The sequence below is a fragment of the Panthera tigris genome, chromosome E1 (assembly GCF_018350195.1).
Source record: "Panthera tigris isolate Pti1 chromosome E1, P.tigris_Pti1_mat1.1, whole genome shotgun sequence".
Classification (NCBI taxonomy): Eukaryota; Metazoa; Chordata; class Mammalia; order Carnivora; family Felidae; genus Panthera; species Panthera tigris.
The window spans coordinates 11,169,815-11,182,690 of NC_056673.1; the positions used below are offsets into that span (position 1 = coordinate 11,169,815).

The window sequence follows — 12,876 nt, forward strand, 5'->3', positions numbered from 1 at the left end:
GGAGGCATGTCACGGAGCCTATCTGCAGACGAGGAAACAGGGGAAGGGAAGACATTCCCTCAGCGGGAGATGGAGCAGAAAACACGGTGCTTGTAGACTCCCAGGCAGAGAGAGAGAGAGACCTGGGCCACATGCGTGGGAACACAAATACTCATGGAGACCCCACATCCAGATATGGAGGCAGAGAGCTGGGCTAGGCGGCCACCAGGAGGACCTGGCTGGCCAGAGCAGGCACCCGAGGAGACCTGGCCGGGCCAGACCCCCCTGGGGCACCGAGAAACCCCCACGGAGCATCTGCGGTGTGAGTGCGTGAAACCGGGGCAGACTGTTTAGCTTTTCCAGGTTTGGGAACATTGGAGACCGGACCGGGGGGATCGGGGATATCCACCAAAGTCAGGGCCTCTGCGCCGCAGCTCCTCCAAGTACACGACCTTCTTGCGGACCACGCATCCGGCACTGTAGCCTGGGGGTGAAGTCTACATCAGCACCTGGAGGGAGGCCCCCTTGCCCAGCCTCCCCCTCCCGTAGCCGCTCCGTCCCACGGCCCTGACCCATTCGAGGTGGCTCCAGGGGCTGCAGATGAATGATGTCGCCCTTGTGGAAGGCCAGCAGGGCCGGGTCCTCGGGCAGGAAGTTCCTCACCGCGACCACGTAGTCTGAGTCCTGCGTCAGCCAGGGGCAGGGTGAGGGGCTGCAGTCCCATCCCCCTCCTCCCAGAAGCCTGGGGCCACTCCCCTGCTCCTCTCCTCCATAGGTATTCCTTCCTGATTCATCAGGGAAGGGAACATTCCCCAGGTGAGAGAGGAAAGGGCGTTGTACAAGTAGAAGGGGGCCGTGTAAACCACTGGAGACCTGAGTCAGATGAACCCAGGCCCCAGAGTCCATGCACAGGGCTTACCCATTCCATCCCCCACCTGATGGTGAGGCCCCTGGCCCCACCTTCCCCACTGGGGCCAGGGGCCCAGCACCTGAGGAGGGGGGCATCTGTAGGGCGATCCTGACCTTCTTCAGCTCCAGGATGAAGTCATCCACCAGGGTCTTGACCTGGTGGGCTCGGGCTGAGAAGAGGATGACCTTCTCGCTGGCCAAGTTGAACTCCAGCATGTTCTGGGAGGGGATGGTCACAAACAGGATATCCGCAAAGCTGGAGAACGGGAAAGTGGCATGGAGGCAGGGATCCCTGGCCAGAGGTGCCCTCCTCCCCACCCATCCTTCTCATTCTGCCCTGTACCATTCCCAAAGCCCAGCCCCGCCTCAGCCCCCCTGCCCCTGCCACCGGGGGACCTGAGAACTTGCCCAGCCTCCCCTCCCCATCCTGCCTGTGGCTCCAGCTCACTTCTCATCACCCTTTGAACTGACACTCCAGCCCTCACTACCCTTTGCCTTTCTCTCTTTCTGTTTTTGCCTCTTGATCCAACCCCCCTGGTTTTGCCCACACACGTATCTCTTTCACCCACTGACCAAGTTCTCTGCATCTTTCACGCGACCGATGAACAAGGCTCTACTCCTGTCCTTGTGTGACAGAGAACAAAAGGGGCTGCTGGCAGAGGAGGGGGCCCAAGGACTCAGTGAGGTCTTATGTCAGAACACCCTTCCCTTCCCGGCTGCACTAAAATTTGGCTGTTCACAACACAGACACCGTTTGCTGCACACTGAGCTCTGTGAGGGCAGGGCTGAGGTGTGGTCTGAAAGGCAGGAGAGGGTAGTAATGGGCTCCTAGCTCATCCGCTTCCTGGCTGACCTGAGAGCAACTTTTCTCACTGAGCCTCGGTTTCCCCATCTCTAAAATGGGCTTGCTTATAGGGCTTGGCACAGAGCCTGGCACATCACAGGCACTCGGTAACTGGCTGGGAAAGAGTCAGTGAGGAAATGCTAATGCCAGTCCGCTAACCCCGTCTCCAGCTGACCCCATTCTCGCCTGCCTGCCTCCCGGTCACCTGTACGTGCGCAGAACCTGCAGCTGCCCACCAGCCTCCCGGCTGCCCTTGACCATCCGCAGGAGTTTGATGCCCGTGTGGGACACAGCTAGGATCTGCACGCCAGTGCCCACGCTGCCCTGGGGTGGGGATAAGGGACATGTGAGAGTCTCCTAGCCTCATCCCTGAAGCCTCTGGGTGAGCAGGGGCTGGCAGGGGGCTCGCACCGTGGCTGGGAAGAGGCGGGAGAAGTAGACCTCCCAGCTGTCGCGTGCGGTGCTGACCACGGCCCGCTTCACACTCTCTGTTGCCAGCGGCCGCTGCGTGTCCAGCTGGTTCTGGGCTGAGGGATGCCAGGTCAGGTCAGGGATGGGTCTCTCCCCTCCCCTGCCAGCCCACATTGCAGGGAGGGAGGCTGACACCCAGAAAGAACGTATTGGAAAAGTGTGTCCTCACTGTCTACACTGGGAAACTAAGATCCACGGACAGACAGGATGACTAGGGCCACACGCTGTGTTAGGCAAAACTGAACTCAGAGTGGCAGCCTGGCCATGGAAGAGGCCAGGGGTGTCTGGGAGGCAAATGGGGCTGGGTTTGTCCTCTGGAAAGGGCCGGCTTGGCTTTGGCTGGCTGTGCCAGCAACGTCCCTTCCCTCCCCCTGTGGTACCAAACAGGGCCTTCATCTTGAGCCTCTCGTCCTCGGAGATGCGCACGCAGGCCTCGGACAGCGTGTCGTGGACGATCTGTGGGAAGGGGCCACAACGCAGGGAGCTCGTGGGACCCCCCCCCCCACCCCAGCTGGGAACTCAGGCTGGACGGTTCCAGGGTGAGTGGGAATGTAGAGGGTCCTATTGGTAGAGCAGTGGGGTCATCTGTGTGAATCAGATCTCGTTTACTAAGGACCCTCCCCTTTCTCCTCTTTTCCACAACCAGTGCTGCCCTTCCTAGGCCTCAGTCTCCTCATCCACGTGGTAGGGCTCGGATTTGACTTCTGAGTCCCATCTAACGCAGACAATCCGTGTGTCTGGTTAAATCGAACCGTGGGCTTGCTGACCTTGTCCACGAGGGTGGGAAATTCACTAGAACAACCTCCCATCCTCACTGTGGTCAAGGACCCCAAATCTAAGAGTACAAAAGTGAAATCGGCAGACGGCTAGTCTATGTACCCATTGCCCTGATGAGTACACCGAGCCAGAAAGGGAAGAGAAGTCCTCACCTGCCGGAACAAGAGGTCCAGCTGCACAGGGTGGCTGTAGCTGTCCTTGGGGTAAAACACCTGCGGGATCGGGGCTCCCGTGAGGCCCTCTGGATAGTCCCCTCACTGTGCCTCACACTCGGCCCCACCCCCAGCCAGATACGGCTGGCTCCATAACACCAGGGCCCCTGGCTCTGACTCTGCCCTCTGGCTCAGACCAGGCTCCTGTGCCCCCACTCCCGCCCCTCCTCCCCGCTCTCTGCTAGGGAGGGGGCCCTGCCCCCATCAGCCCCGGCTTTGGCTCCACCCTGGCCGGGTACCTCTTTGCGCAAGAAGATCCGCCAGGGGGCATCCTGGTAGCCGTAGTAGTTGGGGTTGACTAGGCGGTGCAGACGCGTCTGCAGGGGTTCCTCGGGGGGCTCCAGGGACCGCGAAGGCGCCACTGGGGAGCACAGTGAGTGGGACAGGCATGAGTGAGAGAGGCAGGGCTGATGAGGAAGGGGACAAAGGGGCAAACCCTTGACGGGGAAGGGGCGGGGGCTGGGTGCTCTCCCACACCCCAGGCTGCACACATACCAATCCGGAGGGCACACCTGTACAATCCTACCACTCAACCCTGGCTCAGTCCTTCGTTTGACACATACATGCAACACCCTCGTATATGCAGCAGGTCTGTGCTAAAGGCTGGGGGTACCACGGTGAACGTTATAGACAAAGAGCCCGCCCTTGTGTTTAAAGTCTCGTGATAGGTGTAGGTGGAACAGACAATTAAGAAACAACAAAGCTCTCAATTCTAGGAGCTGGGCTGGAAATAAATGTGGGCTAGCTGGGAAAGAGTCTAGGGGCTGGTCTGTGAGGACCCTTTGGTCTCGGTGATCTGGCGTACCTCTCTGAGAAGACACTGAGCCAAGACTGGAACGATGAGAAGGCATGCAACGATCTTTTGAGGAAGAGCATTCTAAGCAGAGCAAGTGCAAAGGCCCTGAGGTAGGAGTGGGCTTGCTGTGTTCCAGGAACTGTGTGTGCCAAGGGGACAGTGGGAAGGGATGAGGTTGGGAAGGTGGGCAGATCATGCAGGGTCTCATAGGTCATAGTGAGGAGTATGGAGTTCATCCTTAGAGTCACGGGAGAATTTCTGGCACGGACATGATGCGAGCCGATTTACATCCGTTAAGATTCACTGTAGTTACCATAGGCAGAGAACGTAAAGATTAGGGTTCCAATGGTGATGCTAGGAGGGCTGGTTTAGACACTTGATCTGACACTTTTGAACTGTGTGATCATGGTCAAGTCACTAACCTCCCTGCGTCTGTTTTCCATCTGTAACATATAGACAAAAATAGTACTTCCTTGAAAGATTTTAATGAGGATTCAGTGAGGCCAGAGTGGGCCTGGCCTGAAGTCAGTGTTATTTAAGTGCTGGCATACTTACACAAGTGTCCACCTGGTACTTCCACGTGGGCTCGGGGACACAGACACACGCACGCCACTGACATGTAGCCCAGGATTCACCTGTGCTCACACAGGCTTCCTCATACACTCGGACGGCAGCCCTTTTGCCCCTCCTCCCCTCCTGGCCCCTCACCTGGAGTGGGTCCTATGGATGGCCGTGGTGTGCTGGTCACTGGCTTCACCAAGGCCACGGCCTCTCTAGGCACCTGTCCCCACCACAAAGAGAGCGCTCAGGGGGCAACAGGTCTTAGCTCGTGGGGGCAGCTGGTTGCTGAAGCTCTCCAAGGCCCCGCTTTGTCTTTTGCTCTGCTTGGGCCCAGCCAGAAACCGCCCCTCACCTGGCTGCCAGAGGCTGCCGCCGGGTGGCCCATCTGCCCCTTGAGGATCATCAGCGCCTCCTCGTGGGGGTCTGGCCGCTTCACGAACACCTTTCCGCCATCCTTCCTGGTGGATTGGACATGAGTTTCTTCTTCCCAGCCACAAATTCCTATGACAGGGAACTTCTTCCTCCACCCCCCTCCCCCGACCCCCATCATTACACATGAGAACCCAGAGAGGATCAGAGACTGGCCTGAGATCACACAGCACAACCTAGAGAGCAGCAGTCTGGGCCTTCCCCTCTGCCTAAAGGGCTCATCTAGAGATCATAAACAAACTCACTCCCTAAAGGTTGCTGCTAACTGGGTAGATGGCCGCACTGCTAATGGGCACTCAGGCACGGTGAGGAGGCCACTCGTCCAGAGGGCTGGAGGGCTGGGGTCGGGGCACAGCTGACCTGAGGGCCTCGGGCCGGCCTCCCCGGGGAGGATGCTGGTACTGTCTCACGATGTTCTTGATCTGCTGTGTGGGCTGCGGGAAGTGCTCCGAGTTGAGTGTTGAATACCGGACCAGCTCCGGGCAGGGCGAAGCTGTGGGCAAGGGGCGGGGACAGGATAAGGCCACAAGGAGCACAACCACACCCCCAGTCCTGTCCTGGGAAGCTCCCACTGCTGGGATAGGACACTCACAGGTTTCTGGACAAGCCCGGTCCTGAGCTAGAATGGGGGCAGCCACGGGCTTGGTGGGGGCTCTTGGGGCCTTGGCCAGAGGGGCCGGGGCCAAGGGCTTTGGAGTGGAGCGCAGGGGCACGGGTTTGGCTGGGGGTCCCGTGCCTACAAACTTCGGCCATGCCTCTGGCGCTAGGGGTTTCTGCAGAGAACAGGGAAGAAGGTGCGCTTCCTGGGACACATCAGCCCGTTCTCAGGGACCCCGTGCTTGCCCAGGATGGGCTCAGAGAGGCACCATGATGCCCTGGAGCAGTGCAGTGCTCACCTGGGCAAGCCGGGCTCACCTCTGGGAGCAAGGGCCTTGGGGCGGGACTCAGGGGCTGCTGCTGGAGTGCCATGGCCTGCAGGGTCATCTCCCGGGCCTGGGAAGAGGTGATGGTGGTGACCAGGCGGGCCCGTGCTCAGGGCACCTCCCGCAGCCCAGCCGGCACTCACCAGTAGCACGGCCTGCTTGTGGATGAAGGCCTGCTGCAGAGCCAGCGTGGAGGCATCCAGGCCCGGGACTGGGGGAGCCAAGTCGGAGGGCGTAGATCCCAAGGGGTGAGAGATAGAGGGAAGTGGAATTCCCTATCTAACCCCCACCCTGCCGTTGACTCGCCCCCACCACACCCATGGCTGCCCCCATTCTCGCCTGTGAAGGAGCCCCGAGAACCAGCGGTCGGGGGGGGGGGCTCCTCTTTGCCCAACCCTGGAACCACCCTGGCGGTAGGCACTGACTTGGCTTTGGCTTTGGCTTTGGCTCTGGGGGTCTCCTGGGGGGGTCTTCAGTGCTGCTGCTGCCACTTTCGCCAGGCCGGCCTCCCCCTTTCATGCGGTAGGCAATGGCTGTTGGCTTCTCCAGGTCCTGGGGACAGCAGATGGCTCAAGTGTCTGCCGCAATGCCATACTCCCGAGGTTCCAAGGCAACGGGCACCTGACACCGGCCACCTCCTCTGTCCCGGGGGCCTCCCGCCAGCCCAGTGTCTGCTCCACGCCCAGCCTCTGCCCCTGCAGCATCCCAGGCAGTACCCCCACAGCCTTGCAAACCCCCAACCCATTCTGCCCTCCACGGAGGAGTAAACAGGTTCAAAGAGGAGCTGTACCCTGCTCAGGGCCACATATCATGCCATGCAGGGGCTCCTGGGAGTTCCCAGAATGAGTAAGGGTGCCTGAGGGGGCTGGCTCTCACCAGAGGAGGGGGCTGAATCTTCAGCCGTGGGTCCCTCTGGGGTCCCAGCCAGGAGCCTCCCTAGCCATGAGGACACCCTCCTTTGGCCCCCAGGAGACCCAGATGAGACAAACCACTCCCAGGCCCTGGCTGGGAGAGGCTCCTGTGTCACCCTGCGGGTGTGTGACTTGATGTGTACATGCGGTCCCAGCTGTCTGCAAACATCCCATCCCAAGCCTACCGCATCCCCGTAGGACAGCACGGGGTCGAAGAGGCTGTCCAGGTAGCAGTCCAGTCCCTTGTGGGGCACAGAGGGTTCTCCAAGGCTGTCTGAGTCTGGTGTGTGAGGGAGATAGAAAAGTCAAGTTATTTTCTCCTGCTGATCACCCTGTACACTCCCCAGGATCCCTCCCCACCAGAGACAGTGGCCACTGCTGGCTGACCTTGGTGGGTCGCTGTCCCTCTCCGGGCCCCAGTCTCCCCATTTGTACGGTCCTCATTGTGGCTGCAGTACCCATCGGAGTCAGCCACTTTGGGCACATGTCCCTGGGGCTCCGGTCTGGTGGGAGTGTCCGAGTCTGAGTCCCAGCTGTTCCCAAACACCCTGTAGGGAAGGGGGGACAAGGAGCAGCTGACCTCCCGCAAGATCATGGCCCTCCCAGAATCACCCCCCACCACCACCACCATGTTCTCCTCTGGGCCCTGGAAACGGCTGACTCTCCTTTAAAAATGGGGTGCCTGGCTGGCTCAGGCAGTAGAGCATCTCACTCTAGGGCTCAGGGTTGTGAGTTTGAGCCCCACATTGGGTGCAGAGATTCCTTAAAGCCTAGGTTTAGAACTCAGCTCCTAGCCAGCAGTTGGGAGGGGAGCACTGCGCTGGGAGAGGCCATCTGCACGAAGGGTTCAGGTAGCCACCTACGCTCTGGGGCCGCCCCTGCCGGCCACGGGCCCTTCTGCACCCACAATGAAGTAAGACTTCTGTCTCGGGAAATCCCTGAGCAGCTCTAGATCCGCCACCAGGTCCAGCACGTAGTCATGGCCTGCCAGCTCTGCCCACTGGACCCCATTCTTCATGGCCACTGTCCAGCCACGCCAGCCATCTGTCAGCCCCCTGGTGACAGCACATGGAGGGACAGAAATGAGGGACGCAGCCAACAGGTACTGCCTAGGAAAACCCTGGGACATAAGCCAGACCCCAAGCATGACCACAGCGGACCCCACGGGGGATCTGGTGTTCTGCCCCTCCCCTCCCTCCTTCCCAGGTTCACAAGCATGTTCTAGGTGGGGCATTACAGGTGCCGACCTGTGCCTCAGAATGTCTCCAGCCACTTCTTCCCCTGTGCTCCAGGAGTGCACCGGGCAGGAGAACTGGTCACCTGGGGGTGCAGCAGGTGCTGGGCTCAGCCAGGATGCATCTGAGGTCCAGGCCTACTGCTTCCCCACCTGCACCCTGCTCTTAGGCCTCCCCACTCTTGTCCTGGACCCTGGATCCGCATCCTCGAAGCCCCAGCTCCCTTGCCCCATTCTAGGTCCAGCCCCCACACCCACATGCTGACCTCTTTCCAGAGCCACACCCAGAGGGCTCCTCCCCACTCCAGAACATCCCACGGCTTCTACTGGGGCCCGTGGACTCCAGGTGCCCCTTTGTGCAGGATAGAGGGAGAAGGGAAGGCAGCACAAGGTGTGGAGAGGACAGCTCACCGTTGAAGCAGCCCACATCCAACGCCATGTTGGCCTTCTCCTGGGTTGCTATCCACTCGAGCTGGGTCGGGGGAAAGGTGCGGGCTGCCCCAGAACCCTGCTGTTGGGCCCGGCCCATGGCCTGCATGAGGCGGTGTTGACACACAGCCTGGAAGCCATTCCGCCCGTAATCAGACACAAACCTGATGGGTAAGAGTTGGAACCAGGATGAAGAGGGATCTGTGGCTAGGCCAGGATAGACAGGGATTCTAAGTCTAGTCTGACGGAGGCCCAGGCTAGTCCAGAGCTCTAAGGTGAAGCTGAGAAGGCCCCAGCTCTGAGGCTAGATCAGAAGGGTCCCGGGCTATGGTCCAGAGCTCTGGGATGATACTGAAAGGGTCCCAGGACAGCCCTGAGGTCCAGGACTAGGCTGAAAGGGCCTCTGGTCAGTCTCAGAGTTCTGGGGCTAGACTAAAAAAGATCTCAGGCTATCCCAGAGTTCTAGGACTAAGCTGAAAGGGTCCCAGGCTAACCAGAAGTATCTTAAGCCGGCACAGAGATCCAAAGGATAGGCCAAAGAGGTTCCAGAAAGGCCCACCAAAACTTGTTGGAGCAAAATGTCATTGACAGGCTGGGGGCTACAGCAGGGTACGGGCAAGAACTTGAACTCTGGAAGCCTCTGCCTTCCATTCCTTCACCAAGCATCCCTGTGCGGTCATCTGCCCTCTCTGAGCCTGCCTCCAAGTTCCCACCTATGCAGGAGATGACCGTGAGGGTTCAGCTTGGCCCAGGACCAACAAGCCTGATCCTTGCCAGGGCAGGTGATCCACATACCTGGCTTCCTGTCCCCCTTCCTGCTGCTGTCGGGCCTGGCCAGGAGCAGCAGGGAGTAGGCCCAGAGTGGCCGAAAGAAGGAACCTAGAACTGTGCCCACAGGAAGCCCCGCACAGCAAGGCAGTGGTCCCAACCTGGCAGCAAGACTGACCAAGTGAGCTGCCCACCTACTGCACACAGCCCAGGTGAAGCTCTGCACGCTCTTAGGCTCACCATTCCTAATTTACAGGCGAGGAAAGAGACTCGGAGAAGGGCAGGGAGTTGCCCCAGGACACACAGCAGATAGGTGTCAGAGCTAGGGTTTACACCCAGGGCCTGCCTGAGCTCTTTCTCTTGCAAATCATCCTTCTCACCCAACAGGGTGACATCATCATCATCATCATCATCATCATCATCATCGGCCTCATCATCATTATCAATACCATCAGGATGCTGACAATAACCTCGCTCACATAGCAATTACAACGCTTTATAGGTTGAGTTGGGATTTGAACCCAGACTCTCTTGAGTCCAGACACGCTCTACTCCCATGACATGAGATCAGTGCCTTTTTCCCAAACTCCCCACACCCCGGTCTTGCCACCCTCTGAGCTCTGCAAATCCTTTATCCAGTTTTACCTGAGCCCTACTCTCCATAGTGAAGACCTGCCCTTCTTTCTTCCTCTGAGCCCGAGAGAGAAAGAGAACAGCCCCTGACCGGCCCCCCCCCCATGCCTCAGCTTCCAAGCACAGAGACCTCACTCCTGGCAGGCCCTTTAACATCCCAGCCCAGGGTCTCATGCCAGCGTCACCGTCCCCATGCCCTGGCCCTGCCCGGTTCCACTCACTTGAGCAGGTACTTGTTGAGGCGCGATGAAGGTGCAAAGCCACTGAGGCAGGTAGCCAGTAAGAGCCAGCCCCGCTCGGCATTGTGGGTGCTGGGGTTGCGCCACACCTGGTTGGCCAGCTGTGCCAAGATCTCATCCCGAAGTTCGGGCACCGCCAGACCCTTCTGCACAATGTAGTTCCCGAAGACATTTTCCTGGGCGCCATACAGGTGTGGGTCGCCCATGAAGCGCAGGATCTGGGCCACAAACAGATTCTCCTGGGCCTCTTGGAAGGTTGTTCCTGCCAGGGCCCCACCCCCGACGGGCACCCCTCTCACGTGCTTCCCATGTGTCCCAGGAAAGCCCACGTGACGGCCCCCTGTGTTACAATATAATTGCCATATCCTATGCCAAATGACCAGGTGGTCCATCCCGACTATGAGAAAAGTCAAGATCCAAAGCACATACTGACCTTCTCACCTGTTCGTGAATCTCCCACGACAGCTGCCCATACAGCCCCAGCCCTCCCTGCATCCCTGGCCTCCAGCCAGCCCCTCACCTCCTACTCCATCCAGGCCCCGGAGAGTACTTTCTAACATTCATATCTGACCACACCACCTCCCATGGAAGCACCTTCCTTGGCTCCCTAGGGCCCTTAGAATGAGATCCCAAGCTCCAGATCTGTCAGCCAAGACCTCCTGACCCCTTCTTGCCCCTGCTTTTCTCACTCTCAGCCACTGATGTGTTCTGACTACCTCAAGTCCCTCTTCCCTCTGTGCCTTCTCCATTTGTCCTGGCTGGTGAATTCTGACCCCTTCCACTCTAGCTCACATGCCCCCTCTTTGATTCTGTCCAGGACTGGATTAGGGGCCCAGTCTGGACTCCCCGGCCGCCATGCCTAATCTCTGTCCATGTTTGTAGTCACTGGTCAGGCCTACTCTACCTCCCCCCTCAGACTAGGCCTATTCTACCTCCACCCTCAGACTAGGAAGTCCTCGAGGAGAGGGCCTGATCTATTCTTGCTGTTCCTGGGAAGCTCCACAAAGGCCCTGGGGCAGCCTCTTTGCCAGGAAGATGGCTGGGAGAAGAAAGACTCCCAATCCTCAAAGCCTAGCCCAGAGTGGAGCCCAGATTTTATCTCCTGGCCCCACCCCCACCCCCAGAAGTCTTTCCTCCAAAGAAGAGGGCTGGGCTTAAGGGCTTGGGCTAGTGGAGCATCCAGGGGAGAGAGACAAGGGGCCTCAAGGCCTGTGGATTCAGGGGTGACCTGGGCAGACCCATACCAACTTGAAGACGCTCACGGCTTCTGCATGGCACTCTACTGGCAACCGCATGAGGGGTGTGTTCAGGGGCACGGTCAGCATCCCGAAGGCAGGTTCCTGGGGGCACAGGGCAGGGGCGTGGGGACAGACCTGGGACTCATGGGCACATCTGGATCCACTACCCTATGCCAGGTGGGGGCATGGGAGCCTGTGAGGTAAGGGCTCCTTTCCCCAGTTTTTGGATGGAGAAACTGAGGCTTGAAGAGGGGCAGACTCTGGCCCTCAGCAAGCTGGCGGTGGAGACTATCTGCGCCCCTTGGAGAGCCCCCCTTCCTGGAGAGCCAGAAGTGAGAGTAGGGATGACTGTGGCCCTACCGGTTGTTAAATTTCTGAAATATTTCCAACTGGTTGGCAAATAGCCGCTTCCTAAGCCGCCGAGGGCCCACTGCTTCTGCCCAGTGCTTCCCCGGGAGCCCCCAGACTCCTTACGATCCACAACTCAAGGGCTCATTACCCCATGCCACAGGGCACGGCCAGGAGCCGGCCCCTGGGCAAGTACAGTATTAGCTTTAGTTGGTCAGCGCCCACTGGCCAGAGCCACTTGGGCCTATGCCAGCCATTACCTTAAAGTGGCATCGAACAAACTTGGCCATGGGGTAGTTGTTGATATCCAGGGGCAGTGTGACACGGGGCTCGGCCTGGAGCCGGGGAGTCCGCACGGGGACCACCCGGGGCACCTGGGCTGGCCTGAGGCCTGTGGAGAGAGGAGGGTATGAGGTGCCAGGCTCCTGTGCCTGCCCACGCCCACCCCCACCCCACCGTCCGGCACGGAAGTACCTGCCACGGCTTGTAAGAGTCCCGCCAACTCAGCGGGTACCTCCAGGTGCCCCACGGCCACCACCTCCCGCTTGCTCAGCTCCTGGAGGGACGGCGCCTAGTGAGGGCCAGGCCCGCCACAACTCTACCTGCAAGCCTCCCTTCTTGTCCTGGCTGCCGCCCGGCCCCCACACCCACCTCCTGCTCCCGAAGCCGCGCCTCCTCCGCCCGGAGCCTCCGCTCTGCCCTCAGCTGCAGGAGAGCAGATGGTCAAGGCGGGGAATGGTGGGCAGAGGCGACGGCAGGCCTCGGGCCCGGGGGCGGCCCCAGCCGGCCCGGCACGAGGCAGCAGGCGAGAGAAGCAAAGGGGGCATCTGCCCCACCTCGCAGATGGCAGAGGGAAGGCAAAAGCGTGGCCAGAGAAACAGGAAAGGAAGGGAAAAAGAGAAAGAGGTAAGGGGCAGAGGGAGTAATGCTTTGGGGAAAGGGAAAGACCCACAGGGGGCTTTCTGGGAAGAAGCCGAGAGATGTGCGATGGAATCCTCTCTGAGCTCCACAAAACCTTCAGTAGAAGCCAGGTGGTTCTTCAGGGCCTTGGGGATTGCAATTGTCTTTCTGGTGGTTGGTTTAGATGACAATAAGCCAAGACCAGCATTAAGGTAAGATCAAGACCATATCCAGTGCTGCTCAGGTCGACAAATTCCATCATACCCAACTGCTCA

General features: G+C 59.5%; 1 protein-coding gene across 1 annotated transcript in view; it reads right to left on the minus strand.

The window, feature by feature from the left end:
* MYO15A (myosin XVA) overlaps positions 1-12,876 on the minus strand; it is a 51,580-nt gene that overhangs the window by 16,331 nt on the left and 22,373 nt on the right. Inside the window, exons 25-49 of the mRNA XM_042966937.1 lie at positions 12,353-12,406; positions 12,176-12,257; positions 11,962-12,092; positions 11,360-11,455; positions 10,098-10,333; positions 8,458-8,639; positions 8,060-8,132; positions 7,676-7,867; positions 7,200-7,360; positions 6,998-7,092; positions 6,327-6,453; positions 6,045-6,112; positions 5,894-5,971; positions 5,571-5,751; positions 5,339-5,471; positions 4,902-5,007; positions 4,697-4,769; positions 3,432-3,553; positions 3,133-3,192; positions 2,584-2,659; positions 2,144-2,259; positions 1,938-2,056; positions 1,003-1,144; positions 552-663; positions 389-463 (exon numbers count right to left, since the gene is read on the minus strand). Of these exons, the coding sequence (XP_042822871.1) occupies positions 389-463; positions 552-663; positions 1,003-1,144; positions 1,938-2,056; positions 2,144-2,259; positions 2,584-2,659; positions 3,133-3,192; positions 3,432-3,553; positions 4,697-4,769; positions 4,902-5,007; positions 5,339-5,471; positions 5,571-5,751; positions 5,894-5,971; positions 6,045-6,112; positions 6,327-6,453; positions 6,998-7,092; positions 7,200-7,360; positions 7,676-7,867; positions 8,060-8,132; positions 8,458-8,639; positions 10,098-10,333; positions 11,360-11,455; positions 11,962-12,092; positions 12,176-12,257; positions 12,353-12,406 (2,890 nt within the window). The remainder of the gene's footprint in view (positions 1-388; positions 464-551; positions 664-1,002; positions 1,145-1,937; positions 2,057-2,143; positions 2,260-2,583; positions 2,660-3,132; positions 3,193-3,431; positions 3,554-4,696; positions 4,770-4,901; positions 5,008-5,338; positions 5,472-5,570; positions 5,752-5,893; positions 5,972-6,044; positions 6,113-6,326; positions 6,454-6,997; positions 7,093-7,199; positions 7,361-7,675; positions 7,868-8,059; positions 8,133-8,457; positions 8,640-10,097; positions 10,334-11,359; positions 11,456-11,961; positions 12,093-12,175; positions 12,258-12,352; positions 12,407-12,876) is intronic.